The sequence below is a fragment of the Crocodylus porosus genome, unplaced genomic scaffold (assembly GCF_001723895.1).
Source record: "Crocodylus porosus isolate Cpor-Errol unplaced genomic scaffold, CroPor_comp1, whole genome shotgun sequence".
Taxonomy (NCBI): domain Eukaryota; kingdom Metazoa; phylum Chordata; order Crocodylia; family Crocodylidae; genus Crocodylus; species Crocodylus porosus.
Window position 1 is genome coordinate 522063 of NW_017728922.1, and position 16230 is coordinate 538292.

At 50.9% G+C, this 16230-nt stretch overlaps 1 protein-coding gene across 1 annotated transcript in view; it reads left to right on the top strand.

Moving 5' to 3' along the window:
- The first annotated feature begins 249 nt into the window (after window positions 1-249).
- TM9SF4 (transmembrane 9 superfamily member 4) overlaps window positions 250-16230 on the top strand; it is a 23232-nt gene continuing 7251 nt past the window's right edge. Inside the window, exons 1-9 of the mRNA XM_019539481.1 lie at window positions 250-339; window positions 8864-8977; window positions 11340-11439; window positions 11991-12159; window positions 12292-12421; window positions 13673-13796; window positions 14557-14675; window positions 14848-14959; window positions 15681-15751. Of these exons, the coding sequence (XP_019395026.1) occupies window positions 250-339; window positions 8864-8977; window positions 11340-11439; window positions 11991-12159; window positions 12292-12421; window positions 13673-13796; window positions 14557-14675; window positions 14848-14959; window positions 15681-15751 (1029 nt within the window). The remainder of the gene's footprint in view (window positions 340-8863; window positions 8978-11339; window positions 11440-11990; window positions 12160-12291; window positions 12422-13672; window positions 13797-14556; window positions 14676-14847; window positions 14960-15680; window positions 15752-16230) is intronic.

Genomic DNA, 16230 nt, shown 5'->3' on the forward strand with positions numbered 1-16230 from the left:
GAGCCGAGCAAGGGCGCTGGCTGCTCTCAAGAAAGATGGAGCGAATGGACCTTGTGTCTTGCCGTAGCCGGCGCCCCAATGCCCTCAGCTAAGATGGCGGCAGGGGAGGGGCTCCGGTCGGCCCCGCCTTGCCCTCACTAAACATGTCGCCGCCCCTCAGAGCGAAGCCTGCTGCCCTCTGTTAAGATGGCTCCGCTGCCCATGGATTTTTTTTTTTTTCCCCCCCACCCCGGAACCGGCTCCGTTGCCATGGCGATAAGCGCCCAAGCCAACCAGCGGCCACTTCCGTTGACGTCCTTCCTGACACGTGGATCCAAGATGGCGGCATCGGGGGCCATGGTGAGTGCGGCGCCCGGGCCCATCCTCCTCCCGGGGCCTGCGCGGGTTCCCCGGGCCGGGCTGGGGGTCGCGGCTCTGTGGGGTGGCAGGAAATGGACAGGCTGGTTTTGAGGGGGAGGACACTCGTGTGGACGATGGGGGTCATCCATCGCTCTGGGGCGGGTCCCTCCAGCCGCAGTGTCCCGTGGTGATGGCTGGGGTCCCCTCCCCTGGTCACGTTAATACGGATTAATGGGGGTTGACCCAGGACGTGGCAATTCTGATGTTCGCCGCCTTGTGCAGAAGAGCACCTTGGCTGCTGCGTTCCCTCCCCCCGCTTTACCTGTGGCAGGTTTGGGGGGTGACGTGTCGCGTCTGGGCAGAGGATCGTTTTATGTAGTGTTTAATTGGACGCGTCTGGGATTAGGGACGATCCTGCCTTGGGCAGGGGTGGACCCAGGTAACCAGCCTGAATTCTCTGTGGTTTCTGTGAGTCCCACCACAAATGCTGGTTCTTTGTTTTTGCTCCACTTCTTTTGACGACAGAAAATTCTCAAGCAATTCTCCTGCTGCGCAGAGCACGGAAAGGCCGCAGAGGGCACTGTAGTTTTCACGTAAACCCATTGATTTCAAACAGGATCCCCTCTCTTGTGATTCATATTTATGTATCTGACAGTGGCACCCCCTTGAGAGGATATCGAGGTATCCCAGGGTGACGCCTACATTGAGAATTGTCCAGGCTGTGGGCAAAACCCAGGACTGGTGTCATGGCATCACGGTATTTTCTGTTTCCTTTTCAATGCCTCTCCTAATGCTGCAGCTGGAATCCAGCTGCTTCCCAATGGTGTGGACACACCAGCTCCACTGGGGCTGCTGAGGCCTCTGCAATAACTATAGGTGTCCACAGGGTTGATTGCAGGGGACAAGAAGCGCTCTCTCCCCCCCCCACCTCATTCCCATTTGAATCCTGCTTCCTTTCCACAGCACGAAACAGATGCTGTATTTGTGTGTGACACTGACTTCCGTTCAGAGAGGAGGCAAAAACTGCACAGAACAGAGGTTAAATAAGGACACTGCAGCATGTGCTCAGTGCACAGCCTTTCATGCTAACTGGCAGTACGTTCTCCAGGCCTTTTAGTTCAGCAGCGTTGCTTATTACTAGGATTAGCAAGCAGTAGCTGTCTAGAAGAATTGCAGAAGTGAGAGTGTCTGAGATTTATTTGACTAAGAAAAACAGCTGGGTTTAGGTCAGACTCAGTACTTGTCATTTGGGTTGAATCTAAACTCATTCATGCCTCTTAGTTGAGACAAACCCTTAGATGGTTCGGTCTGGCCCTTCACTGTGCTTGAAAAGGAGCTGGGTTGTTCGGCAGGAATCCAGTTGTCTAACCTGCCTGGAAAGTGGTTGTCGTAGGCTAGTGTGACTAAGGGAAGGTAACAATACCCCATGGTGTCCAGTGGCCCAGGTGACTGCTGTGAGCAGCAATCTCTGTTGCTTGAATCTTCTTGTGCAAAGATAAACATGGGTTTTACAAGAGCGGATCTTTATGAAGAATTCTCATCCTCTGTTTCTCTACTAGATCTTTCCCCCTGAGGCTCTAACGCTTGCATAGCTAGTGCATGGGGCTGCTCCAAGGCAGCGGGTCTCTCACGGTCTCTGCAGCGTTGCTTTTGTCACAGTGTTGAATGGCGATTGTCTATCCGCAGCAGTGCTACTTGCATTTTTCGCTGTGGCCTGAGGCTCATGGGCCTTCTCTGTGCTGCGCTCTTTGGAAAAGATTACTGTGCTATTCCACTACTATCAGTCAAGCTCTGTAGGTGGTACAAACTGGGGCAGAGCTGCTGTGTATGAGGCTGCTGTATCTCCTACCTCTGTGGTGTCTAGTTTGGAGCAGTTGCAGATGGCATGGAAATAACGTACTGATGCCCTATTAATGCTACTGTTGTCACTGCACTTGTGGCCGGTGTATATACAAGCCTTTCCTGGAGACTCTGCTTCCAGCTCACAACTTATTAGGTTCTCCAGTGCAGCTGTTTTCAGAGCACCTCTGCATTTGTTTTGACCGCATTGTGTTTTTTAATTTGTTAGGGTTTTGTTTGTCTCTTTGTTGCTGTTTTTTATTGAAGGGTTTAGCATCAGTTCAACCAATAACCTTTGTGTTGGATACCACCATCGGTGGGAGGGAATACATGCACAGGAGAATGCATTCAGACCACAAGGACCTGGAGAGAGGAGCAATGGGGGAGACTCCCAATAACGAGCTATCTACATAACTGATTTCCCAAGGCTTTGGTCATGTTGAAGCCTTACAATGCTGAGTGTTGTACAAAAGCTGTAGAGCAAAGCTGAGCATGCAGGGACAGGATATAGAGTGCAGCTATGAAGCAGGAAGCATGGAGAATGAACTGACCAGATATGCCCATAACTGAGCAAAAATTTGGGCCACATCTGGTCAAATCCCACTTTCCATACCCTGGAGCATTTTAGTTGATGGGTGAGGTTGGGATTGGGAAGGAAGTGGTCCACAGTAAGTAGAAGCTGAGCCATTGTTCTGTTACAACAGCACTGTTTTTTTTCTAGATAATGCACTCAGAGGAAGTGCTGACTTAAACCAGGGGTGTACTTGGTAGCCTTGTTGGTCTGACTTAAACCAGACACTTACCCCAGGTACAGAGAGGGGCTGTGCTCATGCGTATCAAATATTTGTGCAAATTGTAGTGCTAACTTTGGCTGCAGAAGGCCTTCTTGTTTCCTTGGGTCTCGGATTTTTCCCAAGTGTTTCAGACAGAAGCCTTACAAAACCACCAGCTGAAGCAGGTATTTACCTGGTTTCCCAGATGTGAGAAAAGAAGTAGGAAGAAGTTAGACTTCTCTGAGGTTGCAGACTGGAGAAATGGCATGCCTCCCCTCTCATTCATGTGCTTCTGGGGATGGTCCTGCTGTGGGAGAGTGGCTTGTGAATGGGTGAGGCTGATGACCTGAAAAAGCCTTGGAGCTCAGTGCTGCTGCACTAGTAACTGAAAAGGGGCCTTGTGGGTACTGTGGCTGGCAGGCATGGTGGGAGAATGTTTCAGGATGCTCCGCATGGGAGTACTGGGATTTTCATTTGTTTGCTTTCACACCTCTTTAAAACTCTATTTTCTCTTTCCCTGTGGGATAGTTTCATGCCTATTCAGAGGGCTGAGGATATCTGCTGAGAGTTTCATTGCAGCTTTCTCTCTCATGAAGAGGTGAGAGCAGAGGAGGCTGCTGACAATTCTTGCAGTGTCCAAGGAGCTCTCAGAAACCAGAGTGAATGCAGCACTTGTCTCTGTCCCAAAGGCTCTCTGTGGCCTTGCAAGTGTGAGTGTTCAGCAATGTAATAAAGATGAGGTTGTCTGCACAGCTGCCAGGAAAAACCCTGGCACCTCAGATTGGGGAAGAGCAGGTGTATTCCTTCCTTGGTCAGCGCATTTTGGCAGTGGAGGGAGTCTAGGCTGGCTCTGTGTTGCAGCATGTAAGGGTCTTCCTTCCTTCCCTGAGATACTAGCTTATATCCACTGCACCAGGAAGTCTTTGATGAAGAGAGTAGGCGTTTCCTTTCTTTTTCCGACCAGTTGCTTGATGTTGCGGGGCTCCATAGAGTGTACTTGGCTTCTCTTCCAGCTTGCCTGTGTTTGAGATGAAGAGAGTTTCTGTTGTTTCCTCTGCTTTAGAGGAATTGGAAGCTCAAACTAGCTTTGGTTTCCCATACTCTGAGTAGGTGGTTCCCCACCCTCTTTTTCAGCAAACATAACATTAAGTCAGCTCCGAAACATGGTCATGGTGCAGTCCTGAAGCAAGCTCACATAGTGCCACTCCTTAAAATGCCTGCAGCATGACTGAAGTGACTGTCGTTGGAAGGCTGTCTAGCCTCTGCTGTTCTTGGGGACATTTGTGAGGGCTGCTTCTGCTCCCTGGCCTGCTTGTTGGCAGTGGACACAGAGAGGCCGAAGATTTGTAGTGGCCTGGAGACTGAGTCCAGGTGGCCCCCGTGGAGGTGATTTGAGGCATGTTGGCAGACAGGGATGGAGAGAAGCTTGCAGTGTTCTGTGGTCTCCAGCACTGATATAAGTAGTGGCTGTACATCTGCACATGCCATGGGTTCACATATCTGCTTAAAAAAAAAAAAAAATGCATGTAGTGGGACTGGGTCTAGATGGCACATTTGCTTGGTACCTGTCTACTTTACAAAGCTCTGTTGAATGTGCAGAATCACGGGTGGTGGCTTTTGATGCCTCTGTAAAAGAAGTTCCTTCCAGCGGGCAGAACTGTCCGCTGAAGTGGTTTGTTCATTTTAAGCCTGCTGATGATTTTATCTGGAAGTAACTTCTGTGACTCTACCGGATGCTGTTCAGGGCTGAGTTTCATGTGTGGAGGGCTGTCCCTTTCCTGGTGGTGACTAGCACATTGCATAGTACCACAACATTGCGAGTACCCTAATTAGGGGCATATCCAGAGTCCCTACTGGGGAAGGCGCACTTTGGCTTGTTACTATGATGCCATGCCTCTGGGCTGTCCTGGTGAGATCCAGTTTTCAGGTTGGCAGAAGGTGACCTGTGCTGCTCGCTGCCTGTTGAAGGAATGTATGAGTAACTAAGGCTGAAAGGAAGCACTGCTTCGCTCTCCTCCAACTCGGGGTTTGCAGTTCTCTCTGCCTGGGCATGCTGGGGGCTTGGGTGTAGCATTATGACTTTTAATGCTCCTCTAGCTCCTTTTTGTTCACTTGGGGCTTATCCTCTGAGGACTGGTCACCTGGCAGATGTATGTGGGGTAAGCTAAACAGTGACGCTAGCTCTGTTCACAACAACTTGTGTACTAAAGCTTTTCTCTTGAGCTTGGGGATCACACAAGTCCATGGTGCCATCAGTGGCTGCCTAGTGCCCCAGATGGGAGTTCATCATGCAGGTGACTTTCCTCTTTGAAATGTGTGTGGGTGAAAGCTGTGGTAGCACGGCGCTGAGGGTTGATCTTGATACCTCGAGCCTAGTGCTGTGTCTTACGTAAGCGAGACAGAACTATGCAACCTTTGAACTTGCTCCGTTCCCCTAGCTGCAAGTGAAAGGCCCGTCAGGAATGGCCCCCGTGGGTATGCAGATCTGCTGGCACATGTCCACGTTGTTCTTTTGGAAGACAGCCTGCAAGCAAGAGAGCAAAGGGCTCCTCCATGCCCTGTCTTGAATGGGCTGCCTTTCATTACTCATCTGACAGGCCCGCTAGGAGTTAGAATAGAGGTGGGCAATTATTTTGGAGGAGGAGGGCTGCTTACTGAGTTTTGGCAAGCCATCGAGGGCTGCATGACAGGCAGCCCAGGGCAGATAAATATTAATTTTCTAAATTTTTGAGGGGCCCTGCAGGCCGGAGAGAATGGCCTGGCGAGATGCATCCAGCTCACAGGCGGCATTTTGCCCACCGCTGAGTTAGAACCAGGGAATTCTCTTGCCCTCCACTTCTTTCCCTCCAGCTTCTCAGCTTCAGCGTACCCTGTCTCTTGCCTGGTCTCTGCTCTCCTTCCCTTCTCCCAGTCGCTCTTGCCCGTCTCTTCATCCGCTCTAGTTGGCCCCAGTGTCTGAAACTACCACCTCCCGCAGTCTGAGCCCTTCCTCAGCCACACGTCTGTGGAGACCTGCTGCTTCTGCAAATCATGTCTTTGTGCCCACTCATTTCCTGAGCTTTTCCCCAGGGTTCTGGTTTGTCCGTTTATATTGTAGATTCTTTGTGGCAAGGGTTTTGAATTGATGCATGTATCTAGCATGAGATGCAGACTGAGCCAAATAACTGCTTGCAGTCAGCTGGCTGCTCAGGGGAGGATACAAGATGTGAAGCAAGGATGATACTTCTCTTAGCACTTAATGTGCCCAAGAGATCTTTTGAGTGTGAGTGGGGCCACTTTGGGGCTCCTGCCGATGTGTGGATCATAAAACATTCTCTGACAAGAAAAGACCAGGGGCGTGTTGTATACTTGTGCTGATGGTGAACGAGCATAGGAAACAAAGGAACGCTTGATTTCATGGCGGGGTGATTTCAACCCGTTTCAATTTTGTGGCTGTATTTTCTCTCTGCTTTCTTAAAGTACGTCTGAATCTCACGGATTACCATTAAAATACGGTGATCTGCAACTTGATATAGTTGTTCCACCAAATCTAGTTCTCTTTGACCAAAAGGATACCTAGTGTCTGCATGCATTGATTTGAGCAGTTCTAGGAGCTTAGCCAAGATTTATTTAGATTTTTTGATTTGACAGAAATGGTGAAAATGCATGTCTTGCTAGGTGATTAATGTTGTGATTTGGGACGAGCTGTATCAGAATGGAAACTGGTATACAATAAACTGCAAAAAGAAAAGCATTTTACAGGTATTCTTTTTAGCAGTTACATCTTAGATACTTTTAAATGTGCTGGATGCAGAAGGAAAAAAGTGCATCAAAGCCTGTTTTGCTTTTAAAACAAACTGATGTAGCAAGCAAGGGAAGTATTATTGGAATGGAGGGTAATGAAAATGATTCAGGGGCTCGGGGATGTGATTTAGGAGAGGCTGAGGGAACTGGGCTTAGTCTGGAGAAGAGAAGATTGGGGGCACATAGTAGCAGCCTTCAACTCCCTGCGGGGGGGTTGCAAAGAGGATGGAGCTGGACTGGTCTCAGTGGGTGCAGACTGAACAAGGAGCAATGGGCTCCAGTCGCAGCAAGGGAAATTGAGTTTGGATATTAGGAAAATCTTTCTCGCTAGGAGGGTAGTAAACGCTGGAACAGCTACCTAGAGAGGTGGTGGAGTCTTGGAGGTGTTTAAGACCAGGGTAGACAAAGCCTTGGTTGGGATGATTTAGTTGGGGCTGGTCCTGCTTTGAGGAGGGGGGTGGACTAGATGTGGTCTCCTGAGCTCCCTTCCAACCTGAATTTTCTATAATTATTTGTGTTTAGTGAATTCAGTGGATTTGTTCTTAGTCACCATGCACTTCCAAATATCTCCAGGCCTGCCGAGCTGGTAGAGGCCTTACACGCTGAACTTGTCATTATTATTGGAAGAGGCAAACAAGTCCTTTCTGCTTGTTTAACTCCCAGTGGGTTCCCCACCTCTGAACGAAACAGTCGCTGAACTGGACCAGCTCTGGGTCAGGGGTCACCCTTTTTGGTGACAGCGGGCTGTCCTCTGGACGTGGATTGGCTTGCTGTTGGTAGCAGATGCCCTCCCTTGCCACTCCTTGTTTTAGGCTGTGCTTTCACAGGGGCAGGAGCAGGTTGACCTGACTTTCCAGGGTCTAGTGTTGTCTCCGTGCTGCTGTGCACGGCAGTGATGGACTCTTGCTAGGAACGTCTGGATCCATGCAAGTTCCCTCTGAGCCCCTCTGGGCAGCATTAATACAGCTGAGGGGTGAGAAGGCATGGAGGCAGAGTGCTCTGTTCTCAGACTCTGTGCTGTCTTCGCAGCGCCCTCAGGCCCTGCTGAACCAGGAGCTGTGCTTATCCCAGCCCAAGCCATAAACCAATGACACAGCCTTTGCCCCTCTGCCCCCTTGAGCCCTGGGTCTCTCGATCCCCTTCTTCCCCAGCCTGTCCCTGTGCTGTTCCTTTAGATACAGTGGCACCAGCAGAGTGAAGCTGACTTTGTAGGGAAGTGATGACCGTAGGTTTGTCTTCATGGCAGTGTTAGTTTGAGAGTTGCCCCAGGCTGTTTTGCTTCTGGCCCTGTACCCATCTCTGACTTGCATTCATTGCTGCTTTAAACTTCCTGGCTTGTGGGGGGTGGGGGACAGGTGGTACAAACTCACTCATGCAGTGGGGTTGTAGATAGAAGGACAGCTGAGTTAGCACTTCTCCAGTGTTGATCCCATTGCTTTGTGTAGGTCTGATGTTGCACAACGTAGAAGTTGGCTCCAGCTCATTGCCGCACTGAAAACAAGTTCTCTGAGCTGCAGCCCAGGAGTTGCCGTGGGAGAATTTCTGGAGTGCGCTGATGGACTGAAATGTCCGTCAAGGCTGATGCCCTGCTGCGTAGACTGTGCACCCAGCTGAGTGAAGAGGGGTGGATTTTTGTGCACAGGGCAGGAAAGCTGCCGGTCAGGCTGTGAACTGCTGCTCCATACCTCAGATTATGGAGCCTGAAGAGCACATGTCCTAGTGTTGGGAGCTTCAGCTATGTCAAGCAAAGGCTGCTTTATTTGTAGGGCACGGAAGGAGGAAAACAGTGGTGCACTCAGGTGTCCAGAGGTAGCTGCTGTTCCCCAGATCTGTCTCTCTTGGCATGCTTGCACTGTAGTGCCTCTCAGCTGAGAACTCCAACCCATTTCACAGCACACACCTGGGGCGTAAGCACCTGCTACTCCTCTTTTAAACATGGAGAAAGGCACACCCTGGAAGTGACTTGCCAGGAGCTGCAACGTTGGGAGTGGAAGCCTGGGTTGTGCATTGGTTGTTGAACTCTTCAGCCCCTATAAATATCATTTCTGGGAGGGGAGTATCTTGGGTGCTGCATTGCCCTGATGCACGTGGTTGTGACGGTACAGACTGACGCCTCTTTTCCTTTGCAGGAATGTCTGAGTTTGCTGCTGCTGCTGTTCTCACTGTTCCATGGAATGGGCTCATTCTACGTCCCAGGTGTCGCGCCTAGGAATTTCCACCGGAATAGTCCCGTAGAAATCAAGGTAGGGTGGAGGTCACAGGGATCAGCAGCCAGTGGGAACACATTTCTTTGTAGCACAAGGAGCCCGGCGAGTCACTGGGAGTGAAAGGTTGGGGTCATGCCTCCCAAATTCAGTAGCAGATGTTGTTGTAGCAGCACTCATATGCAAGGTTTTACTAATGAAGGGCTCCGGACCTTAATTGTCATGCCACTGTTCCCAGTGTATTCTTTGATCTTCCTCTTTTTCCTCCCATCTCTTCTTTTGAGTGTTTCTATGAAGCAATTAAGGAGCAGCACCAAAATCTTTATCTGAGTTGCTCTGGCTGGCACAGGAGCTCTTTCAGTGGCATAGGGAACAGAGCAAAAGCAGTTGGTGCTGTGTGCTGCTGAGCTGCACACATGTGGGATCAACAGGCAGCATTGCACCATAAGCAAAACTTGTCTAAAGGCAACGGGTCCAGGGGTAACATCGAAGCTAGACCCCATTGTTTCATAGTTATTTGCCTGAGTCGGTTCTCATGCGCTCTATCCCTCAGCCAGGAAGAAACTGAACCCTACCACAACCTCCCCTGCCACCCTCCAGCCTCTAGTCTGAAAACACCCACGGAGAGGGCAGAGTTCACCACAGAGCCCACTATCATCAGTGCCCAACTGTGGAGCTGCCTCCCTCCTGTCGGAAGGGAGCTCAGACTTGGTTTCCAGACACCAGCAAGTTCAGCCTCTTTTTATTTGTTTTTGCTGAAGCTGTGGGCTTCGTTCTGCGCAAGAAGTCCAGCAGAGTGGATGTCTGGGTCACTGAGGTTGACTAGTCATGTACCAAGCACAGCACAATTTGCGTTTTACCCACAAACTTCCAGACTCAAGCTGTTTTTGAGCAAACAAGGCTAGCCCAGGGCAAGGGGTCTCAAGGGGCTGGGTTGGAAGAGCTGCTTTCAAAGGGATTTGAAAGCCAAATGGTTCCTTCAGCAGTGAGATCAGTTGGCACAGCCTCCGGTGTACTTCCAATAAGTGACCTTGGCTCGACTACAAATTGTTCCAGCTTTTCAGAACAGCTGTGGCCTTGGCTCTGCCTTAACTGAGATGCAGACATCCAGGATCATGTCCTACATTTTTGTGGGTCCCCTTTAGCAGCTTTCAGTTTTAACCCCATCCATTGTCTTCTGATCTGGCCTCCTCTCCAAAGGCAGAAGCTCAGGGAACCAAGGGCAGACCTCTAGGATGTGGCTTTTCCAAAAAGCAGCAGTCACCCCATTTCACACACTTGGGATCCCAGGTAGTACTGCAAAAAAATGGGCATTGGAAAGACTGATGAACAACAGCCCAAATAAATCAGCCATGTCTGCCTCGAACATTTTTCTGCTTCCTAAAGCTGAGGTGGTTGGGGCATGAGAGAGGGCAAAAGCTATTCAGGTCGCAGAGGTGAAGGAAGGAGGGGCTCTCCTTGCCTAACCCAGGGCTCTGAATGAAGGCTCGGTGGTTTTGAGACGAAAGGAACTGGCTGCTTCAACAGTCAGAACAGTCTCCAAGGTGGGGTGGGAGGTCAGTCCTTGTAGCCCATCTTAAGCCATGTGGGGGCTCTTCTGTTAGCAGTGTAGGACTTGGGGAGTTTTCCTATCAGTTTCCAGGCTGTTGTTAGAGGCAAGGGCCTCTGACTAGCAGCATCTGGAGCCCCACTGAGATTGAATACACCCTCTCTGTGTTAATGGGGTGCAAAAAGCTGACAGCAGGCTGGTTTTGGCCAAATTAGCAGGCCCCAGGCACCATCTGCTTTCAGCAGTGACTTTAATATCAAAATCTGTGACATGTCTAGTGCTTTTAGCAGTACTGAAATGCCTGCTCTTCGTACCTACAGGAATAGGCCGGGGCTGATGCTGTAACGGGCTCAGGGGTGCACGTATGTTGTGAAAGGGTCAGGTGCATGACAGCGCCCTTCTCTTACGTGTAGGGGGTTTGCTCCTCCCAGAGCTGCCCAGTTAACTCTGTGCTCCCATATCCTCAATGTGTTCCCCGTCGTTTCACTGGTGGAGGTGTTGCTGTGAACTTTTCTGTCCTCAGGATTACCTCCCTGCAAAACTTGATGACAGCTGTACGTTGGTAACCTAACAGACTGCAGGTCCTGATGAACTAAGATGCTGGGGCTAGTCGGTGCTTCTCACTCCTTAGAAAATAAGCTGCTTGTTCTCTCTGAATGGTGGGCGATGAGATCCGTTTCATGCAGGATGGATTTTCCTCATGGGCACTATTGCTATCTTTCAAGGGGTTTTCCCTTGAAATCTCTCCTGAAGGAGGCTTTAGCTTGGAGCTGATGTAGGGAAAATAGGGAGTGGTCCCTGTGGTTTTAAGAGGGTCCATGATGGAATGACTGCTTCTTCCTCTTCCTTCAGGCTGTGAAGCTCACGAGTTCACGGACCCAGCTGCCGTACGAGTACTACTCATTGCCTTTCTGTCGCCCCACTTTGATAACCTACAAGGCTGAGAATCTGGGTATGTACCTGTCATGTAATGTGCACTCTCTAAACATGCTGCCCTCTAGGCCTGCCTCTGTCGTGGGTTTGCGTGGCAGCTGTGACTGGTCCTAAGGCTGCAGAGTATTGCTATTGAGTCTCCAGCCAGTGCAGGCAACAGTAACTCCAAAGTGGCTCTCTTATACTGGAAAAATAACTATAAACACAGCTTGGGATGAACTATAGCACTGTGGTGTGACCTCACATGGCAAATCTTGTATCCTGCAGGTTTGCTATGCTCCTCCTGTTAGCTGATCAGAGGGAGTGGGGATGCTACAATGCCCATGAAGGGGGGAGGTGATTATTTCTCTACCTGCATCCATGAGGCTTGGTGCTTTGGACAGACAAGAAGATTCCCTTGCTCCTTCTCTTCTTCTACACAGTCAGTACATGCTGTTATTTCACCAGCTTCCCCATGGCACTGGGGTGGACACAGCTGTCCAGAGCTGCTTTCATCACGTCATGAAATGCCACATGCTAGAAAATCCAGGGGCAGCTGAACAATGGCCCTCACTCTCTCTTGTCCCACAGGGGAGGTCCTGCGGGGGGACCGCATTGTAAACACACCGTTCCAGGTCTTCATGAGCATGGAGAAGAAATGTGAGATTCTTTGCAAGCACCTCAATGAGCCAGTCTCCCTGGATGTGGAGCAGGCCAAGCTGATTGCAGAGCGGATCAGGGAAGACTACTACGTCCACCTGTAAGTCCTTCTCTCCTGCCTGTGCGTGCATGTGCGGGGTAGGGGGCGAATGACGTCCACCAGGATCCCAGGGGGGCTGTCTTGGAACCTCGGTGCACTGGGTCCCTTTGATTCACAAACGTGTGCTTTCAGCATTGCTGATAACCTTCCTGTGGCCACGCGCCTGGAGTTCTACTCCAATCGGGACGAGGAGGAGAAGAAGAAGGAGAAAGACGTGCAGTTTGAGCATGGATATAGGCTGGGCTTCATGGATGGAAATAAGGTAAAGGGTCTAAAGCAGCCTGGGCAGAGCCTTGGTGAGAGGCTTGGAGAACACCACAGTTATCCTTGGCAGAAGATGAGGCCTGTGGTCATGTTGGGGGGGACAGCAGGGTTGGGAATCCTGCTGAGGAGCTGTGTCAGGGACAGAAAGGGGTGGGCATGGCTTGGCTCTTCAGCCTGGGAGAATGGAAAATGAGTCAGTAGCAGGTGGGGTGCCATGAGTTTGCCATGTGACTCTGTTCAACCTCTATGCCTAAGTTTGCCTGTCTTTAAAATGGAGCTGCCAGTAGGTAGATCTGAGAAGTGCTGAGGACTAACTAGTGTTTGTCATGTGCTTTGAGCTTCCTGCATAAATGCCCTGGGGTGTTGAACATCATATTCATTTATTGCTATAATGTATTGCTCAGGACCTAATGCCAGGCAGACAGGGCCTGATTCCATTTAGGAAGGAGCAGCTTGAATTCATCCTAGTAAAATCAAAGAGCTTAATTGGGACAAAAACACATGTGATGAAGAAGTTGTGTAATGTCGAAGGGAGAGGGGCAAGGGCAGAAACCAGTCAAGGTATAATGCAGTGCAGCCAGCCTCTCTGTATGCCTAAGATTGCCTGGAGCAGACTTGCATGCAGCTGCATGCTTTGCTCACCAACCTTTTCCATAGCTGCTTGCATTAGTGTGCCTAACATATTGCTTGTATGTTCATTTGATGCACTTATGGACAGTTGTGATCACCAAGGTCCTGCTGCTCTTATGGATGGGAAGGCTTTCAAGGCTTGTGCAGAGTTGCTGTGCTTTCTCCTTGTGCGTGCTCAGAGGAAGCTGCTTGCCTTTGAGAGCAAGGCCTCTTGCAGTACAGCTGCCTGGTACAATGCAGAGAGGCTGGGTTTAGGGCAGCAAGGGTGCAGCTGGTGCTGTTGCAGCCCCTGGGGTGCAAAGTGCTGTTGAATGTGTCATGGTCGTGTGCCAGGGCATGGTCCTGACTATACAACCAGAAATGCAGAAAAACATTATTGCTGATGGTCAGACTAAGAGCTTGAGGTAACAACTGGCAAGACATGTCAGTCTCTTGCCTTTCCTTTAAGCTGAAAGAGAGGCAGAGCACAGTCTTGCCCTGTAGCCCAGCAGGTCTGGAGCTGCTAGAGGCCTGAGCCTGGTGGAGAAGATGCTGCTGCAGGCAGTTGCTGCCCTCTGGGCATCACCTGTTCCTCCCTCCAGTCACTAACTTTTCTCTAATGTCAATCTGCCCTTTCTAGTTCTACCTGCACAACCACCTCTCCTTCATCCTTTACTACCACAGAGAGGAGGTGGAGGAGAATCAGGAGCCCACCTACAGGGTTGTGCGCTTTGAAGTGGTTCCCCAGAGCATTAAGCTGGAAGGTGAGCCCTGCAGTTTGTCCCAGGCCGGGAGGCGAGCACCTCAGGATTTTGGGATGGCAAGAGGGCAACAGCCCCTGCCTTCTCTGCCACAAGGTCCAGGATGAACCTACATCTGAGTTTCCAAGGGCTACAGGAAGGAGGGACTTAGAGATCCTTTCCTCCCCCTGTAATAAGAGTGCTTGCTTGGTCCTTACAACTGCTTTGTTTCCCACTAATTGCATTTCAAAGGGAATGTGTTCTGGCAGTAAGCACAATTAGCCTGTGAAACTGTAGAGGCCAAGGCTGTAAGCATTCTGAATGGGCGACCAGCAGCCTGGTAAAATGGGCCAGGGAGTCCTTGCCCACTGCATCAGGCAAGCTTAGGTGTGAGGGGTGAACCATTCTGCTCTGTGGTTGGAGCTGCCTCAGCTCCTGGAGGTTGGGAAGTTACTTCTGGATGGGCAGCATTGCCAGGTACCTTTCTTTGCAGTGTCTACTATCAGCTTTGCAGGAGATGGGTGGGAGTGTGTGCATCTTGGCTTATGATCCTGCCCTTGCTCTGCAAGGATGGTTCCTTGGTGCTTCACAGAGAGCTCTGTTCAACCCTCTGTCCTAAGAGACTGTCTGATTCCATCCTTCCAACCAAGCAGGGGCCTGGGTGGGGCTGCAGAGGGAGGGCAGGCACTGCATTGGCTATAGATTCAGGGCTATGCCTTGGGCTCTGGGAAGGACAAGTGAGGGGAATGCTAACTTGGCACATGTGTGGTGCTTCCTTCTGTAGACCTGAAGGTTGATGAGAAGGGCCTGTGCACCCTGCCTGAAGCTGCAGGCTCAGCCCCTCAGGAGATAGATCCCACCAAGAAGAACTTGCTGCTCTTCACCTACTCTGTCCACTGGGAGGTGAGGGAGTAACAGGGGCCAGGGGTGTGTGGATGGGGGTGTTGTCTGCTCCAGGCTGTCCCCTCTGACAGGGTGTCCATGCAGCAGAGGCCCTGCAAGCACCCTTCTGGGGGCTATTGCAACCAGCAAGGAAGGGGTGGTGGCTTCTGAATGTGCCTCTCTGTTCTTTTAGGAGAGCGACATTAAATGGGCTTCCCGCTGGGACACCTACCTGACCATGAGCGACGTGCAGATCCACTGGTTCTCCATCATTAACTCAGTTGTGGTTGTCTTCTTCCTCTCTGGTGAGCACAGCACTGGGCTGATGGTCAATCTCCTGTCACTGAGCAGTGGTGGCCTGGGGTCTACTATAAATTTCAGTTGCAGGCAGGCTGCTGAGCGGCTCCGAGGTCTACTAGCCAGGGTGTAAAGCTCCTGCCCCAGGCAGCACCCCTTGGACTTGGCCCTTGATTCCTGAATGCTTCAAATGGGGCTTGAGGCCAGGGCAGCGCTTCCGTGCTGTAACTTCTGTTATGCACAGTGGTGTTCTGCTGCATCCTTGCCCAGCCTCCAGACTTAACATAGATTGGGGGAGAGGCCACAGGCCCTGCTCATGAGAGAGCACTGTTTGCCCACTGTGCTTGTGAACACAGTGCTCCCACTGCCAGCAGTGGTGCAGGATGGGGCCCTGGGGGAGGGGAGGGGGGAGGCTCTAGGGCAAGGGCAGGCAATTATTTTGGGCAGAGGGCTGCTTATTGAGTTTGGCAAGCCATTGAGGACTGCATGACAGACAGCCCAGGGCAGATGAATATTAATTTTCTAAATTTTTTAGGGGCCCTGTGGGCCAGCTAGAATGGCCTGATGGGCTGCATCTGACCCCAGGCTGCATTTTGCTCACGCCTGCTCTAGGGCTTCCCTTGGGGCAAGGAGTCTTCACCTCGGCTGCAGTTGTGAAGCCGCCTGGTATGTTGGAGTGACCAGGTTTGGGAACCCAGTAACCGAGTTTCTGCCGTTCTTGTGTTTTAGGCATTCTGAGCATGATCATCATCCGTACTCTCAGGAAGGACATCGCCAACTATAACAAAGAAGATGATATTGTATGGCCTGTGTCTATCCATGGGGAGCTGGGTGGGGGGTGAACATAGAGCTGGGGGAGGATTAACATGGAGCTGGTAGGAAAAGGCTCTTTTTTGGAGTACCCATCCCTGCTTTGCTGGCAGACTCCCTTTTGTAGGCAGGACGGGAGGCACAGTGCTGCTGTAGGCAGATAGGAGGGCTGCTCTGTAAACCAAGCTGTGATCTCAGGTTGAGCTGCTCAGGGCTTCTCACTCCTACTTGGCCCTTCAGACAACCACCAGCTCAGGCAGCATCTCTGCATGAGGCGGTCCTGCTCTAACAGTCCTTGCTCGGGGATGCAGGGGGCAGTCAGGAAGGTCAAGGCGGAGATGAGACTGGGACAAGCAACCTGGATCAAAGACAACAAGAAGTTCTTTTTTTAAATACATAGGGGGCAAAAAGAAGGTACCGGGTAACATGGGGCCCCTGCAAGACACACTAGGAAATGTGGTTGTCACAC